The 20,220-nt window shown below is 41.0% G+C and overlaps 1 protein-coding gene across 1 annotated transcript in view; it reads left to right on the top strand.

The window, feature by feature from the left end:
- Positions 1-20,220, top strand: part of FIG4 (FIG4 phosphoinositide 5-phosphatase) — a 181,126-nt gene that overhangs the window by 38,125 nt on the left and 122,781 nt on the right. The window contains exons 2-5 of the mRNA XM_068985104.1: positions 8,894-8,992; positions 10,252-10,375; positions 17,448-17,604; positions 19,282-19,332. Of these exons, the coding sequence (XP_068841205.1) occupies positions 8,894-8,992; positions 10,252-10,375; positions 17,448-17,604; positions 19,282-19,332 (431 nt within the window). The remainder of the gene's footprint in view (positions 1-8,893; positions 8,993-10,251; positions 10,376-17,447; positions 17,605-19,281; positions 19,333-20,220) is intronic.

The raw sequence follows: 20,220 nt of genomic DNA, 5'->3' as shown, positions 1-20,220 counted from the left end.
CTATATCTCACCCTGATGCTCATATACCCCAGTGTAACTTGGAGTTTCCCATTGGAGACTTACCAACCTGTTATTTTCCAGGAAGAAACTAGCTTACCTTAGGTGATTTCCAGTGTCTGGTCCTTGCTTCGTCCATAGTACCGTTGGGGTCTTACTTACCATTGCAGTAAGGGACGATTTTATAACAAAGGAAGGGACATTGTAGTGGTTAACTTTAAAACTGATAGCTGAACAGAACTGTGGTAGATTTTGGTCTCTGCATATGTGTTTTGTGTGTATATGGTTGTTACGATAATTTTTACTCTTGCTAGCTCAAAATTATTATTGTATATGTACGCATGTTTGGGTTTATTTCAAGTCCTGCCTGTTCTAAAAGGAGTAAGGTGACTTCTCCCTTCTTTCCATCCCATCACATGAAAGAGAATTAGCATGTATGAACCACTTTGTGAGGCATGCAGCTCATTTAATGAGCCTTGATTTGGAAATTAGAGGACAGGAGAGGACATCATAGGATGTGGGTCACAAAGGGATTAGAACTGGGAACCAGCTGATGGAAAGTTGGAAAGAGAATCATGGTGATGATGGAGGTGACGAAGTTCCCACTTGCTTCCAGAGGGGATTTAATGCTTCCCCTTCAGCAGAGCCCTGACGCCGTGAAGAAAGAACTCAGCAGCGTCCCTCTGACTGTCAGAATCTCCGTTCTCCTCCTGGGCTGGGTTACTGGTTGTAGGATTGTTGGGATCAGCGAGGTGGCAGGCCTGCAAGACTGCTAAAGATTGTGAGAAGTGTCTTTGTGATGATCTTTAAAAATAATACCTTTATTCTGAAAGTTCAAGTGCAGTTTAACATTAATCGAAGCTGTCAGGACAACCTAAAATGTCTCCTCTTTCAAGAGCACTGATTTTCTTCCCTCAGCTGAAAACTGAGTGATTAATTAGCCTGTCATTATCAAAGAAGATGATAATGTTAGTAGATAAACTGCATTTCCTGTTAAGTGGATTACCTTCTGTATTCCATGTGGAGTTCATGTATGTATTTTAGAAATACATTCATCTTTAAACCAAGTTACTGCTGTTAAAGCTGCATGATGAGATTTTAAGCTTTTTCTTGATACTTAACTTGGAAAAGTCAGCTCAGAGCCTTTCTGTCTTAATGGACATCTTAACGCAGCTTCTTTTGGAGTCCTGATTCTCCACCCCAGTTCTTGCCAACCCCTCTGCCCCTCAGTGAGTCTACTGACACACAGGCGTGTCCCCAGCAGAGTCGGTTCCTCTCATCCACGTGTGTGCCTGCGTTCAGGCAGTCCGGCTGACGTGTGCCCGAGTATGAAAGTCCCGAACGCTCCAGTCACTGCTCCCTTTTCCTCCTGGTTGCTTTCGGGCATTTTGGTTGCCTGCTCTTTCACCTTCACCATTTGAACTTCAGACTGCAGGTACCTGAGATGACCTTTCCTCTTCCTAAACTCCCATTATTCCTAATTTATAATGGTTTCAGCTCAACTTTCCAGACATGTCAGTCCCTCTCAGCACATTCACACCGCAGGTGTTCTTCCTGGCTTCTTCTTGAAGCAGTGACTCAGATCTGGACTGGTTGCTCCCGCGGCCTCCAGCTCAGCCGCCATCCTGGGATCTCCCGTAACCATCATCCCGTCACCTCTCCTGTGATGATTTCCTTACTTTCCCAGATCCTGGATTTTTTTTTTCTCTCTTGAGTTATGCCCTCATTTTGGTGGAGCATCTCTTTCAATTGCTTCATGAGGAAGGGTTCCTCGGCAGGAATCTTTGAATCCGTGGATGTGTGGAACAGTAAGGACCTAACAGAAGCAGAAGAGATTAAAAAGAGGTGGCAAGAATATACAGAACTGCACACACATAGAAAGGTGTTAATGACCTGGAAAACTGTGATGGTGTGGTCACTCACCTAGGGCTGGCCATCGTGGAGTAGGATGTCAAGTGGGCCTCAGGAAGCATTACTGTGAGAAAACCTAGTCGAGGTGATGGAATTCCAGCCGAGCTGTTCATATCTGAAATCCTAAAAGACGATGCTATTAAGGTGCTTCACTCCATATGCTCGCAAATTTGGAAAATGCAGCAGTGGCCACAGGACTGGAAAGGTCAGTTTTCATTCCGATCCCAGGAAAGGCCAATGCCGAAGAATTCCTGTACAGTTGTGCTCATTTCACGTACTAGCAAGGTTATGCCCAGATTCCTTCAAGCTCAGTTTCAGCAGTACATGAACTGAAAACAGATGTACAAGCTGGCTTTCAAAGAGGCAGAGGAACCAGAGATCAAATTGCCATCATTTGCTGGATCGTGAAGAAAGCAAGAGAATTCCAGAAAAACACCTACTTCTGCTTCACAGGCTATATAGTAAAGCCTTTGACTGTGTGGACTGCAACAAGCTGTGGAAAATTTTTAAAGAGATGGGAAAACCAGACCACCTTACCTGCCTCCTGAGAAATCAGTATGCAGGGTAAGAAGCAGCAGTTAGAACCGGACATACTGATTGGCTCAAAATAGGGGAAAGAGTATGGCAAGGCTATATATTGTCACCCTGTATCCAGAGTACATCATGTAAAATGCTGGGCTGGATGAATCACAAGCTGGAATCAAGATTGCCACAACAACCTCAGATATGCAGATAATACCACTCTAATCACAGAAATTGAAGAGCAGCTAAAGAGCCTTTTGATGAAGATGAAAGAGGAGAGTGAAAAACCTGGCTTGAAACTCAACATTTAAACAGCTGAGAATATGGCATCCAGTCCCATCCCGTGATGGCAAATAGAAAGGGAAAAAGTGGAAGCAGCGATGGATTTTATTTTCTTGGGCTCCAAAATCACTGCTGATGATGACTGCAGCCATGAAAATAAAAGACGCTTGCTCCTTGGAAGGAAAGCTGTGGCAAACTTAGTGTATTGAAAAGCAGAGATATCGCTTTGCTGATAAAGGTATGTGTAGTCAAAGCTATGGTTTTTCCAGTAGTCACGTAAGGATGTGAGAGTTGGACCATAAAAAAAAACTGAGCACTGAAGAATTGATGCTTTCAAATTGTGGTGCTAGAGAAGACTCTTGAGAGTCCCTTGGATTGCAGTCTAATCAACCAAAAAGGAAATCAATCCAAAAAGGAAACCTGAATATTCCTTGGAAGGACTGATGCTGGAGTTGAAACTTCAATACTTTGGCCACCTGATGCGATGAGCCAACTCATTGGAAAAGACCCTGATGCTGGGAAAGACTGAAGGCAAAAGGAGAAGAGAGAGGCAGAGGATGAGATGGTTAGATAGCATCACCAACTCAATGGACATGAATTTGAGCAAACTCCAGGAGGTAGTGGACAGAGGAGCCTGGCGTGCTACAGTCCATGGGGTCGCAGAGTCAGACACAACTTAGTGGCTGAACGGCAACAACAATATCTGGAAATGCCCTTATTAGGCCCTCAGGTTTGATTGATAGGCCTAATGTGGAGTTAAAGCTTGAAATTAATTTTCCCTTAAAAATTTGAAGGCATTGTGTCCCCGTCTTCCACCTTCAGTTTTGCTGTCGAGAATTTCTAGTGTTGTGCTGTTCTTGATCTTTAGCTTGAAGCCTTTTTCTCCTCCGTGGAAGCGTGTGGAAGCGTGTGCCAGCTCCTTTTTAATCTTCAGTTTTCTGAAGTTTTACACTTCTCCCTCCAGAGATAAGAGCTGCAACAAATTTTCATGCCTTTGGGGGTTCTATAGCGCAAATTGGATTGCTTCTTGACTTGCTACTGCTTTCTTTCTTGGGCATACTTTTCAGTTTCAAATGATTTTTTTTTCCCTTTTTTCTGCAGCCTGCTTCTCTCTTTCTCTTGCCCTTGAGGCTTCTAAGAAAATGACCATAAAAAACTTTACTGTGATTTTAGTGAGGTGTTTGGCGGGGGGAGCAGAGCCCTCCACTCCTCTCTCTTTGCCTGGAAGGCTACCCATTTGCTCGTCACCCAGCTCTGCCGTGGATTTTTGCCTCCACTCCATCGTGGAGACAACCCCTTGCCCCCAGAAAGACCACTCACAAGCTCTTGTCCTCAAACCCCACCTTCGTGGGCCCTGTCTGCAGCATTTGCTCATCAAGCAAAAGTACTCGGATTGATTACTTCTTTTCCCCCCAGTCTAATCCACTAGCAAGGCATGTGCCTAAAATATAGCTTCAATGTATCATTGCCCTTAGGTATCTAGTCCAGTGCCTGGCACACAGGAGGCATTCACTGGTACATGGGCAGATGAGTGATGTCAATAGGAAGCCAGGAAAATTGTTAAAATTGTGGACTCTCTTAACATGTTCTGAAAGACAGTCTTTGAAAGTAAAGGCAGGGCAACTGTTCTAGATTAAAAGGTATTTTATAAAGGCCTGGTTACAAGTGCTATACAGAATCCTTGATTGGATTCCTTTTTTTTTTTTTTTTTAACTTAAAGCTAGCTAGAAAGGATACTGGGCTTCTCACGTGGCGCTAGTCGTAAAGAACCCCCCTGCCAGTGCAGGACACTTAAGAGATGTGGGTTCAATCCCTGGGTTGGGACGATCCCCTGGAGGAGAGCATGGCAACCCACTCCAGTATTCTTGCGTGGAGAATCCCATGGACAGAGGAGCCTGGTGGGCTCCAGTCCATGGGGTCGTAAAGAACTGGACACAACTGAATGGACTTAGCACATAAAGGATACTATTGGGATGTTTGGGGAAACGATGGATTATAGGTAATGTTGTATCGATGGTTGTTATGATTATATGGGAGGATGTCCTTGTATTTAGAAAATACAAATTGAGGGCTTTCGGGATGATGTGTTATGATACCTGCAACTTGTTTTTCACATGGTTCGAAAGAAAAAAAAAGCTTATCTCTAGAAGGAAGAAGGGAGAAAAAGAAATGTAGCACAAAGTTAACCATGTGTGAATCTAGCTGAGTGGAATGTGGGTTTTCATTTTACCATTCTATTTTACTGTAGGTTTGAAAATTTTTCGAAATAAAAAATTTATTTCGAATTTGTGGAGAAGAATTTAAGGAAAAGATATTTCAGGGCTATTTTTAAGCCCCAAAATGCTGAAGTTAATTTTGAAGCATGATGTTAAATATAATAAACCCTAAGGATATATATGTATATATGTGTGTGTGTGTGTGTGTGTGTGTGTGTGTATAGTTAATCAAAGCAAGTAGAATTAAGGCCTTTCTGGAAAAGTTACCTCTTAAAAATTTGGCCTGAAAGCCTGTGACTCGCCCACCAGGGGGCAGTGCAGGAGCGTCATTCTGTGCACTGCTCAGTGCCGTGGGGTCCCCCCACATGACTGTTTCCACAAGAGGTCGCTCTTCTCTGCACAAAACATTTTCAGGATTCTTAGACCACTTTAATAGAGAATGTGGATAGTTGCACTGCTTCCCGTTTCTTTCTTCCCACTCCGATCTGCTTCTGAGTTCTGTGGATTTTTGCCTTGGCTCCTCCGCTTCGTGGAGCGACTTCACGGAAGGGTCTGGATAAGAGGGGTGCAGATCCGCTCTCCTGTGTGTGCTGCAAAGGCCAAGAGTGCATTTGTCTACTCCTACCCCGGGAATTCAGTCTTTTTATTACAAACTGCCAAGTCATGGTCCTACTGCAGTTCATCTTTAGATTTCCTAGGATGTGTTGAAATTCTAGGAATCCCACTCAGCAGTTTTGCCTCTACTGAGTGATTCAGGTATATATAGCTCAGACGGTAAAGAATCCACTTGCAGTACAAGAGACGCAGGTTTGATCCCTGAGTCAGAAAGATCCCCTGGAGAAGGGAATTGTAACCCACTCCAGCATTCTTGCCCAGAGAATCCCATGAGGTGGTTGACTTAGAAGGACTGTCTTTCTGTGCAGCTAACCAAGAAAGATGGCTTAGTGTAAATGTAGAAAGTTACCCAGCAGATTAAATGGTTAGCCTGTGGTGAGTGATTGTTCTTTCGTTTAACATATACTCAATGCCTGCAGAACCAGATTGCACTACTGGACTAGAGTTAAAAACCGCAAGAGTCAGACTCCAAAGCTGATTATAATAGGCAAACGGGATAGAGTAGCCCCAGACAAATTTAGCAGGGCGCTCAGAAGAAGTGCTGACTTCAGATATAAGCAAAAGCGCTCTGGTAGGGGCAGGAGAAGGCAATGGCACCCCACTCCAGTACTCTTGCCTGGAAAATCCCATGGATGGAGGAGCCTGGTGGGCTGCAGTCCGTGGGGTCGCTAAGAGTCGGACACGACTGAGCGACTTCACTTTCACTTTTCACTTTCACGCATTGGAGAAGGAAATGGTAACCCACTCCAGTGTTCTTGCCTGGAGAATCCCAGGGACGGGGGAGCCTGGTGGGCTGCCGTCTGTGGGGTCACACAGAGTCGGACACGACTGAAGCAACTTAGCAGCAGCAGGGGCAGGAGGGAGGGATGTTATTTGCTCTGTCTTGGTTCAAAATATTAAGTACTGTCTCGAGATCCTCCAAGGCCAAACTCAGCATCAGGACACCACCAGCCTGTCTGTTCAGCTTGCTCTGACCTTCCCCAAGTGAGCGAAGTGCCCTTCACATGTTGTCATCTGTCCAGTTCAGACCTCTGTAGTATGCGCTATTCATGGTTATTACTTTGCATGCTCTCCTCTCCTGAGGACAGAGGCTGATTACTCATAGGTTGGTGTATTTTCCCCACTCTGGTTCCATTCTGGTCCCGTGCATACCTTTTTTCCCTCTGGGTGCTGTCTTTTTTGAAGTCTTTTTCTCAAATACAATGACATAGACTTGCTAATATCTTAAAAAGTAAAGCAAAGAAAAGTAACCGTCACTGAGTGCCTTTTTTGTGTTGGACCCTTCACTGTGTTGGGTGTTTCATAAGCATCTTCTCTGTTAATCTCGTTCCTCTAACAAACTCGGCGAGCTTCTTGCTGTTCAAGTCTTTGCACTCACTGTTTCCTTTCCCGGGAACCTCTTTTTCCTCAAGTGCTCAAGAAGGCGGTTTCCTTTTCTCCTAACAAACGTGTAGTTTATAGGCCGTTCTTCTGTGGCTGAGTTTACTAGGCTGGTGACCCCACTTTCCTCCCAGTGGTGGGTGGGGTCTTGGGGAGGAACTCACTGAGCCCAGCCTGAGGACTTGGACCTCCTCCCTCCCGCTGGGTCCCTGCCCTTCCAGCTGCTCGTCCAGTGCATCCTGGTCACTGGGTGTCTTCTTTTAGTTTACTAACTTATTATAATTGCTCTGTTTCTTCCTCATGATAACTGATACTTTCATCTAGACTCCATTTCTCCCTAGAAGACGAGGGATTCAGTATTTTGGTTAGTTTTCCCCTTAAGCATGGGCTAACCCATCATCTTTTTTTCTTTTTAAATTAACATAATTGTATTTATTTATTTATTTTGGCCGCTCTGTGTGGCATGCAGGATCTTAGTTCCCTGACTAGGAATCGAACCTATGCCCCTTGCAGTGGAATCACAGTCTTAACCACTGGATAGCCAGGGAAGTCCCTAACCTATGTTTTAACATACAGTTTTGTTCTTTATAATCTGAAAGTCTAGATCATACCTTTGTAAACAGATATAGGTACTTAATTTAAAACTCATCCGTTTTTACAGCTCTAGTATTAAAACAATATAACCAAGTTCTCATCTTCTGTTATGGGGCTTCCCAGGTGGCGCAGTCGTAAAGAGTCAAGAGATGCGAGTTCAATCCCTGGTTCGAGAAGATTCCCTGGTGTAGGAAATGCTAGCCCACTCCAGTATTCTTGCCTGGAGAATCTCCATGGACAGAGGAGCCTAGTGGGCTGCAGTCCATGGGGTCACAAAGAGTCGGACACGCCTGAGCACATGTGTCTCTTCTGTTATACCTATCTTCTATTTCCAACCTTCAAGGCTCAATTTAAGTCCTAAGTCCTCTGAGGTTTTCTGCACCTTTAGTACCTAACATTAATCTTTCCTGTTCTCAGTACCTATACTTCAGTTTGGCCATTAATCTAAAGAATCTTATTTGTTATTTAATTGCTTTGTCTGTCTGTGTCTTATGTGACTGATGAGATGGTTAGATGCCAGTTGATGGTGGCAATGTGTTCTTAATTTTTGCAGTGTTGAGAAAGAGTCACTTTAAAGGACTTTTTTGAAGCAAAATATTTTAAATATATTTTTCCTAATGGAGTTTTGTGTATTTTCTTAAACACAGTATAAAAATTATTCATCTGGTTTAGGTTTTCTGAAAAGCATTTTCTTTGACTATAGGATGATTATTTTTCTGTATTTTTAGTATTCATTTTATTCTCAGTATTCATTTAAGAAGACTAATGTGTTCAGGTATAATGCTCCAAGGAAGTGTTTCAGAAAAGAAAGAATATTAATTATTTCCTGTAGCTTATCTAGAAAAAGCCATTTCGGAAAGTACATTCATTTTAATTTTTTATTGGGACTTTGCGGTTGATTTTTACAGTTGCTGTATTAAAGTCATTTTTAGTCTTCTACAGAAAATGTATAAAGGTTTATTTGATAAAATATCAATATTTTAATAGCTATAATTGTCTAAGCATTCCTAATTATGTGTTGAGCTTTGAGCTTTTTACCAGAGCTGCAGTTTCCTGGCAAAGTTTAAACATCAGTCTCCAATCAGTTAGGTTAATCTCTGTATAATATAATTAAATTCATCTGACCTGGTTACTGGGTACATTTTAAATATCAGACTGCTAATCATGACACCACGACGAATATTTCAATTTTAAAGTTGACCTTTTAGAATCAGCCTTTCTTTAATCTGCCAGTTGTACTTAACAGAAATATTTCTTTTAAAAAGTAACCTGACTTTGTTCATGTATTTAATGAGAAAAAAACCAAAGTTATTATAAAATGTGTATAAGGCAAGCTGTTTTAAAAAAAAACTAATGACATTTCTTTTTCTTTATAGAGATACTTCCTAGTTGGGAGCAATCATGCAGAAACAAAATACCGTGTTTTGAAAATTGATAGAACAGAACCAAAAGATTTGGTTATCATTGATGACAGGGTAAGTATCTTGACAACCTGAATACAGACAGAAACCTTTGTACTCCTCGTTTAATGGATATGAAATATCCTTACAGCTTCTAGCGATGTATACTTTTTTTTCATCATACATCTAAAAATGACAGTTTTTCATGGTTGGCTAGAATTTTTAATCTCTAATCTGGTTTCTAAAATTATGGAAGTCAGAAAGTTTGCCAGAATTACACTTTGCCCTTCATTTTGATTTTTTTACGAAGCAAACACTTTGGATAAGATAATGAATATATTTTCTTAAAGGGGTACCATTTTAAGGATCTGATATAACTCTCAATATTGCAGCCACCGAAGAGATTATTTCTTCTTTTTCTTCTTTGATATGAAGCTCCTTGAAGTCAAAAAGGACTTCTCTACTGCAGACTTGTTATTATACTGCTAAAAGTGATTGGTAGGGTCACTTCTGATGACTTGCTAGAGAAATGTTAAGCTGCTATTATCCACATGTCATATTATTCAGAGTTGGGACTTAATTCAGGTGGCCCAAAGATATGAGGCTTTTAGTCAAAAGAGAAATATACTAAGGTGGAATTGAACCATTAATTTTAACTCTCAGGTGAGAGCAGCTAACACTTTGTGTTGAAGTTCCTGTCTGAATATTTGTGAATCTGTGTGGATTCCTGGTTTTTCAAAGGTATCAATAGCTGTAGTTTGGAACTCATTTTCACTAAGCTCTTTGGAAAACTAATTTCTATGTTATAATAATTTTGGATGTGTTGTATTTTGTGACTTCTCTTACTCTCGGCTATCATGGTCCTCCTTCACCCACACACATACCATTTAGCAGTATTTATTAATATGATGTAATGATACTTGGCTTTACTTGGGGGTACGAGTGGCTGATTGGGGATCTCTTTGAGAATCTAAGAAAAGCTGTGGGCCTTCTCACAAAAATACACATTGCATACAGTTTTAAGGAGTTTATAGATTTCTTGAAACTTGTCTGTGGATTCCTCATACCTCTGAATCTCTGATCCAGAAGATAAGGTTTTGGTATACCTTTTTTAAGTACAGCAATGTGTGATCCAGTAACCACCCTTAATTAACTGCTAATGTTAAAAACTTTGTTGGCTTTTTAGAACTGTAGCTTAGTCCTGCACTTTTATATACTTCTCTGTGAAACAGCTAATGGTGTAAAGCTGTAGGAAACTTTTAATTTTCAGAGGTAAATAAATAATGAATCTAAAAATCAAACACAACCTTACAGATTAATTTGCTTATTTCTAGCATGTATATACTCAACAAGAAGTGCGAGAACTTCTTGGGCGCTTGGATCTAGGAAACAGGACAAAGATGGGACAGAAAGGCTCCTCTGGGTTATTTCGAGCTGTTTCAGCTTTTGGTGTTGTAGGTAAGAAAGATGCCTCCCTCTTTCAACCTCTTTTTTTCCCCCCTATATATAGACTACTTGAAGATAGTTTGCAAAGCTCATATTTATATAGGTTTGTAAATGTGACCCACCTTCTGGGTCTTTGGTTATTTAAAAATGAATCATCTATCAACCAGGTATCAAACAGCCTTTATATAATATCTGCTATATGCCCAGGACTGTGCTCAGATTCATACAGGATATGAACAAATGTAGCGATGGTTTGGACCTCTAAGGAGTCTGGCTTGTCAAAAAATGAAAAAGTGAAAATTGGCTTGGACTTGTAAACATCACCTGGAAAAACAGATACAGGTAAAACCAGCTTTTAAATTAGAGGAGTTTCTCTCAAGGACACGCTGCAGTGTAAAGTGTCAAGCCCCTTCTCTGAGTGACAACTGGTTTCTTACTCTCAGAGAAACTTTGTTCTCTAAAATCACAGTTGGAAACTTTGCTCTTTAAAATTGTGTCAGTGAGAGAAAACATCCTCCTGTCGCCTGGATGATCTAAGTCATTTTGACGCAGAGAGGCAGCCTCGGTTGACAAGGCGAGCGCGGAGCTTCAGATAAGGGCTTTCTGGACGCAGCCGACTGCAGCTCTATTCACTTTATTGCTTTCTAGGAAATGAGACCCCGAGTCTGCTTCACATTCCAGACCTGATGTTTATCTCTTTACATTCAGTCTTGCTCTGGTTTGAGCCTCTTCATTTAAATTTTACCTAATCTCTTTCCCAAATCCTATAATGGCGCCTTTACTTATTCATGAACAAGCATAGAAATGGCCTTGGCCTTTAAAGGAGTCCATGGTCCAGCTTGTTCCTCTGGTGCGTTGTCCCTTGTGACAGTGGGTCAGAAAACCTATCTTTGCTCCTGGGTTTGTCCCAGGTAGTCTTAGGATGACTGGATTGGACGGGGGTGGGGTGGAGGGGTGGGGGGACAAAACCCAGGGCCCAGGAAACAACTCCAGGACTGGAATTTGGATCCCAGTTGTGTAGTCAATAGTAAATGCTGGAGATTTCATAAGAGGTAGACTTCTTGGACCTGGAGTGGCCAGGAAAGAGTTCCTGGAGAAGATAAGACTCAGGCTGGACCCTGGAGGAGAAGCAAGCTTTGGATGGATGTGGGGAATGGAGGGGAGAGCTCCAGGAGGGGCGACGGCAGAAGCACTGGCATGAAGATGCCCACGGGTCCTGGAATGCTGGCAAGCGGTTGATGAGGCCAGATCACTGGGGCCTTGGAAGCCAGGCAGAGGGCAGTGTGTTTCAGCTGCCCTGTTGGCATAGCCGTACTTCAAGTCTTTCCCCCCCAACACAAAATTATCTTTCTGCTTCTTAAACCCGCTGAACTGTCTGTGGATGGTGTCTGTAGATGTTAACAAAATTAATATGGACTGACCTGTGCTGCATAGTTTCATAGTCCTAGGTTCATTTTTCTGATTAGCACTCTCTATTCGGTGCATGTGTGCTTGCTGAGACTTGGATTATGCCTATTCTGCTGTGTTTGAAGTTTGTTTTTCTCGATGTGCTCTCGTAGCCCTTCACGTAGAATCCCTTTAGGTCCGTTTTGTGTCTTAGGCGGCTGCCAGGGAAGGGTGAGAGTGGTCGGTATGGTTAGTTTCTTCTGCATAGGACTGGCGCCTTCTGTGTACCTTCTGCTTAGTCTTGACAATTCCCTTGAGGTTTCATGTTTAATGGATAACATGTGCATGTTAGTGTATGTCAGGCGAGTTCATTTGTTTCAATTCCATATATTCCATACATGTTAAATTCCACTTTAAGTGTTACTTAACTCTTAGTCAAAGAAAAAAAAAATCTAGAAATAGAAAAAGTGTCTTAAATACATTAGGCTTAATCAGATAAAAACTCATTTCTTTAAATGCTAATACTTTATTATAACTTTTGAAAAATGTAAATTTCCTAAGGTATATGTAATATTGAATGCCTAATTAGTCAGAGTTAAATATTCAAAATTGAACCTTCCTTGCTAATTAAGTATAATGAGTTGAAGATCAGTTGTGGGTATGTGTGCTAAATTACTTCAGTCGTGTCTGACTCTTTGCGACCCTGTGTGCTGTAGCCACCCAGGCTCCTCTGTCCATGGGATTCTCCAGGCAAGAATACTGGAGTGGGTTGCCACGCCCTCCACCAGGAGATCTTCCTCACCCAGGGATTGAAGCCGGGTCTCTTCTGTCTCCTGCATTGGCAGGAGGGTTCTTTACCACTAGTGCCACCTGGGAAGCCCATTGAACTGTATTTTAAAATAGCTGCCCTTGGGTGTTTAGGAGTTGTATTGGGCAGTTTGCTTTTTACATTAAGTGGCCTCTAGATGCTCTCCTGGGCTTCGGAGGTGGTACTAGTGGTAAAGAACCCGCCTGCCAGTGTAGGGGATGTAGGAGACGTGGGTTCGATCCCTGGGTCAGGAAGATCCCCTGGAGGAGGGCATGGCAACCCACTCCAGTATTCGTGTCTGAGAATCCCATGGACCAAGGAGCCTGATGGGCTGCAGCCCATAGGTCGCAGAGTTGGGCACGACTGAAGTGACTTAGCGTGCATGCACACATGCAGATGGTGTACCGTGTTGCTCTGATGGTACTTTGATCATTTTAGCAATATTCCTTGCCTCATTTTAAATTTATTGATAACTAAGCTTGTAAATCCATAGCTTTATCCATGGCAGCCCACTTCAGTACTCTTGCCTGGAAAATCCCGTGGACGGAGGAGCCTGGTAGGCTGCAGCCCATGGGGTTGCTAAGAGTCGGACATGACTGAGCGACTTCACTTTCACTTTTAACTTTCATGCATTGGAGAAGGAAATGGCAACCCACTGCAGTGTTCTTGCCTGGAGAGTCCCAGTGACGGCGGAGCCTGGTGGGCTGCCGTCTATGGGGTCGCACAGAGTCGGACACGACTGAAGCGATTTAGCAGCAGCAACCAAGTTTATAGCCAAATAAATATTCATTTTATACACAGCTATTAATAAACTTTGGATGAGGACTGAAGATATTGCCATGTTTCTCTTAGGTGGCCTTCTTAGATATTGTGGTACATTTCTATCACAATTTGAGGCCCCTTTGAGACTCTCCTTGGATGGTGAAGTGACTATAAGGTTGACTTGCCGGTAAAGTGACACGGTAATGTACTAAGTAAACATTTATTACTTTTGTGGACATGCACTTTATTTATTCTAATTCAACCATGCTTAGAATGTTTGAAGAGTAAATAAGGACTTAATAAAAGGCTATGATTTATCTAGTATTGTATAGACTAATGAGGGCTACTGAAATAGCAAAACGCAAAATAAGGGCAACTGAAATAGCAAAATGCAAAATACTTACCTTGGAAATATAAGTAGTCTGATTGTCAGAATAAGACATGTGTGAAAGGACTTGAATGGTTGTCTTCTGTTCTGTGGCTGAAGTATTTTCTGTCTCAATTTTTTCAGCATGCCCAATTTGTGAATAGTATTTTTGCTGGACTGTTTTGAACTGTTACCATGGTTAATTTAATTCACAGTCTATAAGAATCTAAAGCTATGCTTCTCAATTGTCTACAGTAAAGGACCAGTCTTTTTTCCAGCAATGTGTCAAGACCAACACAAGAGCCTACTGGGCGTAACTTGTCATCAGCTTGGACCACATGTGACTCACCACATACGTTCATAATATCCAAACTAGTCTTGTCTGTTCAAGGCAGGCTCGTTGATGATGAACTCTGATGTTCCTGACCCTTCCTTTCAGTTTGTTTGCATTTCTTTTCATGGACTGCTGCTGAAAGCTCACGGACCATCTCTGGTCCCTAGACATGGATTAAGCCTGCCCTGTAGCTGTGGTGCCCATTTATGATTTGCTCCTTTGTGGTTTGACAGCCAGGAGGTTTGGGAGACCACCAGATAGGTCGTGAGCGTCGCTCACCCAGTTTTTCTTTTGTTTTTAAGCTCCTGCCTGTGACACACTACCGAAGGCAAATCTGCAGGGTCAGAAAATCCATCAGTGGCTGCCAGGTGCTGGGGGTGGGAAGAGTGGATGGACATCAGAGGAGCCTGAGGGGGTGTTTTTGGAGTGATGGGAATATTATGTTGACCTCAGCAGTGGTTACAAGACTGTGTGAAAGTGAAAAGCGTTAGTCGCTCTCACCCAGTTTTAATGTGGTCCTGGGACGTTTGGGTGGAGGCCTGGAGTCCTTACTTCTCTCAGTGCTCTGACCATCCAGCTCCTTTGGGTATACGTCCTTTTTCTGCCTGTGTCACCATGAGAGGATACGCTTGTAAGCTGCTAGTAGGCTGAAGGGGAGTGGTAGAGTAAGTGTCTTCATAGTAGACCAAGTGATGGGCTTGGTTGCTCTTTAAAGTAGCACCCTTAGAAACACATCGCAGAGTCAAGAGAAAGGGAAGACGGCAATGGCACGTGGGCCTCGACTCGTGAGGGGATGATAGGTTTGGTGTTAGGGTGTCACTTTGGTCCCTTGTGGTTTTTGATATGTCTCTGTCAGAGTGCAGAGAGGCTCTGAAGATAGTGACCAGCTGACAAGGTGACCGAGGAGGATACTGCCCTCTTCCCTGTTGGTGAGCTTGTGGGGTCCTCTCCAGCCCCCAGAACTCCACACCACTCCATCCTCTCACACTGCTCCTTTTTATTTACTTTGTTTGGTGTCCATCACAAACGACACAGCCTTTCCTACTTGGAGGAAAAGAAGTCACTTTTGCATAATGACCGTCGTCTAGGCTTCTGGAAAGAACTTGGGGAAATTGGTCTGGGATCAGAAGTGCATAGAATGAAGATGAAAAAACTTGTCCTGGTTTTTCATGTGTTAAAATGATGATGAGGCTGACTTTTCACAGAGGTCTGTGCCAGACTGAAGCCTTTTAACTGTTGGCTGTATTTGATGGAAACCTTTGGAAAAAAAAAAAAAAGACAAGTGACATTTCCAATTGGTAGTAAAAAGAAAATAATCTCATAATATGCAAAAAGCACTTATGCTGGTAGAGAGTGTTCTTTTGTACAGTATATTTACTTCATTAAAAATATAAAGGGATATGTAGGATGAAATAGTCTAGAATTGAAAACATGAAATTCAGTTGGGATGCAGGTTGGGGGAAATTATTACAGAGAGGTTTTTTTCCTTATGTAAAAAATACATAACAAGAACAAAAGGAAAACTGATTTGTCTTGGAAATATTTATTACTTAAACTAAATTAGATTCCCTTTTTGGGTACTTATGCTGCTTCCAGGACCCTTGATTTTGTAGGTTTTGGCCTTCTTAAAGGATAACTGCTTCCTACTGCTGCTGCTGCTGCTGTGTCGCTTCAGTCGTGTCTGACTCTGTGCGACCCCATAGACGGCAGCCCGCCAGGCTCCCCCGTCCCTGGGATTCTCCAGGCAAGAACACTGCAGTGGGTTGCCATTTCCTTCTCCAATGCATGAAAGTGAAAAGTGAAAGAGAAGTCGCTCAGTTGTGTCTGACTCTTAGCGACCCCATGGACTACAGCCCACCAGGCTCCTCCGTCCATGGGAGTCTCCAGGCAAGAGTACTGGAGTGGGGTGCTATTGCCTTCTCCTAACTTGCTTTTAATGACATTGACATTGAGCTTTATTTCCTGTTTTATGTCCTTTAGCTTTAGTCAGGGAATTTTGGGCTAGTCTACAAGTGAAAGTAGCCAGATGCATCACTCAGTCATGTTTGACTCTTTGGACCCTATGGACTATAGCCTACCAGGCTCCTATGTCTGTGGAATTCTCCATAATACTGGGGAGTATTGCCATTTCCCTCTAGTGGGGAGGAGCACAAATGAACATTTTTTTAAAAATGTGCTTTGTGGCTCTCCAAAATACTTTAATAGCAGTAATGTGGTTCATTAAAATCCTTATGGTATCTTTCTCTTAAGTATTTTGGCTCATTTGCATTAGTATGTTCAATTACTAATCTCAACTAAGAATAACATGGCACAGACTATGGGTATTTGCCAATTCTAGAGCAAAAATTTATAGCCCCAAGATTCTAGCTCAGACTTTATAGAGTGCAACACTCGGAGAGAGAGAAAGAGGGCAAGTGCAAGTGGGACACCCACACGTGCACACAAGAAAGTTAGTTTTGAAAAAACATTAGGCTGTATATGTAAGGTCCTTGGTTGAGTTTCTCTTTCAGGGCTTTGAATAAGTTACCCCACAGCCTTCTGGCCTCTGTTGTTTCTGGTAGGAAGTCAACTGTGTGTGACCGTATCTGACTCCCACAGTGAGTGAGCTGGGGTGACAGGATCTGGTATCTGTGCTGGGATAGAGCCTCACTCTACAAGTAGGAGGTGGGTAGAAGAAAGGAGCCCCCGGGTTTCAGGTGTACTTGCCTGGAATAAAGAATCTGCAGCACAGAGCTGGAGGGGGTGAGAAACGCTGGTGGCCTGCACCTCCTGAGCAGAAGCCGGAGCCCTAGACTGAGAGCTGGGGAGGGGAGAGGGACGCCTGCTGGGAGTAGACACCCGTCACGCAGAATTGGGAGAAGGGCGTAGGAGGGAAGCAAGCTGTGGTTCAGATGCCACAGACTGACTGGTCTTTCCAAGATCTAACAGAGTTTTTTGAATAAATGTTTCTCCATTTGCTGTATGCCATTAGGAGAATTTCCAGAAACTGTCAGTGTTTTGTTTTTATAATTTTCACCAGTTACTGGGGAGAGGGTCTGCTGAGTTTCTTACATAGCTGGTTCAGAAGTGTGCCCCTCTCCCTCCCCCAGCCACCAAGAGAATTAGTTTTAACCCCCAAAGCAAAAGTTCTGGAAGCCAGCACATTTTTAACCCAAGACTGCATGGTAACTAGTGTGTGGTTGGGAATTTAGTGTTACTGAACCTTAACACATACGGTCTTCCTATAATCAAATTGTTCAGAGTGGTATTTTTAAGTGAGATAAATATTTCTAGAAAATAATTCTGAAACAGCTGAAAATTTATATGGTTGTAAATCAGAGAAATAATAAAGCAGGAAATATGTCAGAGTCTTTTGCCTTTTAAATATGTATCTGAAAGCATTGCTAAGTAGAAGGTGTGTTTATCTTTCTGTTTTGTTGTTGTGTAGGTTTTGTCAGGTTTTTAGAAGGCTATTATATTGTGTTAATAACCAAAAGGAGGAAGATGGCAGATATTGGAGGTCATGCAATATATAAGATTGAAGATACAAATATGATCTATATACCCAATGATTCTGTACGGATTAGTCATCCTGATGAAGCTAGGTATGTACTGGTGGTAACTGCTGTTTTTGTATCTATAGACCAATTGAAAAGCAAAATATAGTCAATAGATTATAAATCTTAAAATGTAAATACTGGCTCAGAATGCTACAGCTTTTGTTCACGTGCTATTGAAGACCCATGATAATTGATTTGGGCAAGAATCAATAATGGCTGCTAAAACCATTAAGTGAGAGGTTATTGTTGACCTACTGTACTTCATGAATATCTCAACATACTGTACTTTGTGAATATTTTTTATTATTTACAAAGAGAAAAAAATGACAGCATACTTAACCAAATGGTCAAACTTGGCGTCACTAGTAATGAGACAAAACTGACATTATTTGCCTCTTAATATGAAGCAGTGGGAAGGACACCAATAGCCTGCGTAGTTTTCTTACTAAAATTATTTAAATTGAATCTAGGCATGATAAAAATATTTAAATTGGATCTAAGCATGAGGAAAATAATCAGACAAATCCATATGTGGGACTTTCTGTAAGACAGCTGGCCCAGACCCTTCAGGAATGTCAGTGTTGTGAAATACAGGAAGAGCCAGAGGGTTAGATTTTAGAATAACCATGACAAGTGCAGCACTTGAGTTTCTGTTGGATCCTGGATTAAAATATGTGCACAGTGTGTACACACACAGGCACAGAGCTGTAAAGGACTTTACTGGAGTGGTTTTATATGAACTATACACTAGGGGTATTGGGTCAGTGTTAAATTTTGGGTGTATAGTGACATTGTGGTTATTTAGGAGATTGTCCTTGTTCATAATAGATACATAATATTAAGATAAATAATATTGAGGACTGTCATCATGTCTGGTTCTTACTGTAAATGGTTTAGAAAAATAAAATGTATTTGTGTATTTAAAGAGAGAGGATGCATGTATGTATAAGGAGAAATATTTAGCAGTGAATTCAGGTGAAGGACATACTGCTATTCATTATACTATCCCCCCACCCCAATTTTTCTATGCATTTGAAAGCTTCAAAAAGTTGTTTGGGGAAATTACTGGAACCTGGGGCATATGGGGAAAGACTGTTAATAAATAATAAATTGATAGAGAAAATGCTAGGATTGGTTTGATATTATAAAGGCTCAAAATGGAACAAAGTTAGGCATGTTTATGAGTTTTAAAAAAAATAGCGGCCTAGGTTTTAATTACACTTCGTACCTTTATAGTGCTGTTCTAGAACATGAACCAGAATTTAAAGGTGATGTGGTTTTCTTGCTTAAAACCTTGTTAGATAGTGGTTTTCTGGAACTTTGTGATACTCTCCTTGATGTTTGAAAGTGGGGTAAAAAAACAGTTTTGTTTCGGACAAGAGTTAGAGTTTACCAGATAAAGCTGAATTTTGTCTTATATTAACTGAAAAAAATTATCTTATGTAGTTTACTGTCATTTTCCCCCAGTTTTATTGAGATAAAATTGACATATACCACTGTGTAAGTTTAAGGTGTTCAGCATAATGATTTGACTTTTGTATATTATGAAATGATGACCACAATGTAGTTAGCATCCATCATCTCATAAAGACATAATAAAAAGAAGAACTTTTTTTCCCTGTGATGAGAATTTTCAGGATCTACTCTCTTAACTTTCATATATATTATAGCAGCAGTAACTGTAGTCATCATATTGTTAACTATAGTAATCATTTTTTTAAGGTATCTACGAATATTCCAAAATGTGGACCTATCCAGCAATTTTTACTTTAGGTAAGTTTGAGCTTATTTTTACTCTGTCAGTCTCTTAAATGTTTATATTATTTCCTACAAGGTAAAAAGAGAATCAGAGAACACAGTAGTACTTTGATTATTCTTTTTTAAAAAAATAGCCAAATCTTTTCATCTGAAACAATATAAATACAAGTATTCCTCCTTTTAAAAATCTAATTTTTGAAATTTTAAATGGATAAATTAAATGGTAATTATTCTTACTATGAAAAATAATCTTTTCATTATGATTTTAAAGAAATACTTTTATTTTGTAATTTTTTTTGAGTTTGAAGATATTTATACTTCTGAATTTTTCAATATTATCATCATATCTGAAACAGGAAATTTTAAAATTCCTGCATCCTTTATTCAAATGAGAGTGGCAATAATAATTTAAAATTATACACTGATCTTTTATTTTTTACAGAAGAGCAAATTAAAGATTGAAGAAATTAAATTACTTACTCCTGTAGGACTGGCAAGAAGCACTCTATTAAAAGTAATTATTGCCAGTTCTCAAATACACATTTTCATCTAGCACACCAAATAGAAAATGTCACAAGGTACTAAATCTAGAGATTAGCACATAAACACACAGTTGTTGAATTAATTAAGGGCCAAACTCTAAAACATTAACAAAACAAATATTGAAAATCCTGTCCATTTCTGCAAATTTTTAAAAATTTTTATTGGAATATAGTTGATCTATGATATTGTACGTGTTTCTGCTGTACAGCAGTGTGAGTCAGCTATATGGGGGGAGGGGGTATAGGTATCTACTCTGTTTTTTTAAGGTTCTTTTCCCATATAGGCCATTACAGAGAACTGGTCACAGATATAGAAAACAAACGTATGTTGCTAAGGTTAAGTGAGGAGAGGAATAAATTG

The sequence above is a fragment of the Capricornis sumatraensis genome, chromosome 13 (assembly GCF_032405125.1).
Source record: "Capricornis sumatraensis isolate serow.1 chromosome 13, serow.2, whole genome shotgun sequence".
Taxonomy (NCBI): domain Eukaryota; kingdom Metazoa; phylum Chordata; class Mammalia; order Artiodactyla; family Bovidae; genus Capricornis; species Capricornis sumatraensis.
Note: the sequence above shows the minus strand (reverse complement) of the source record. Positions and strands in the feature narration are given on the sequence as shown.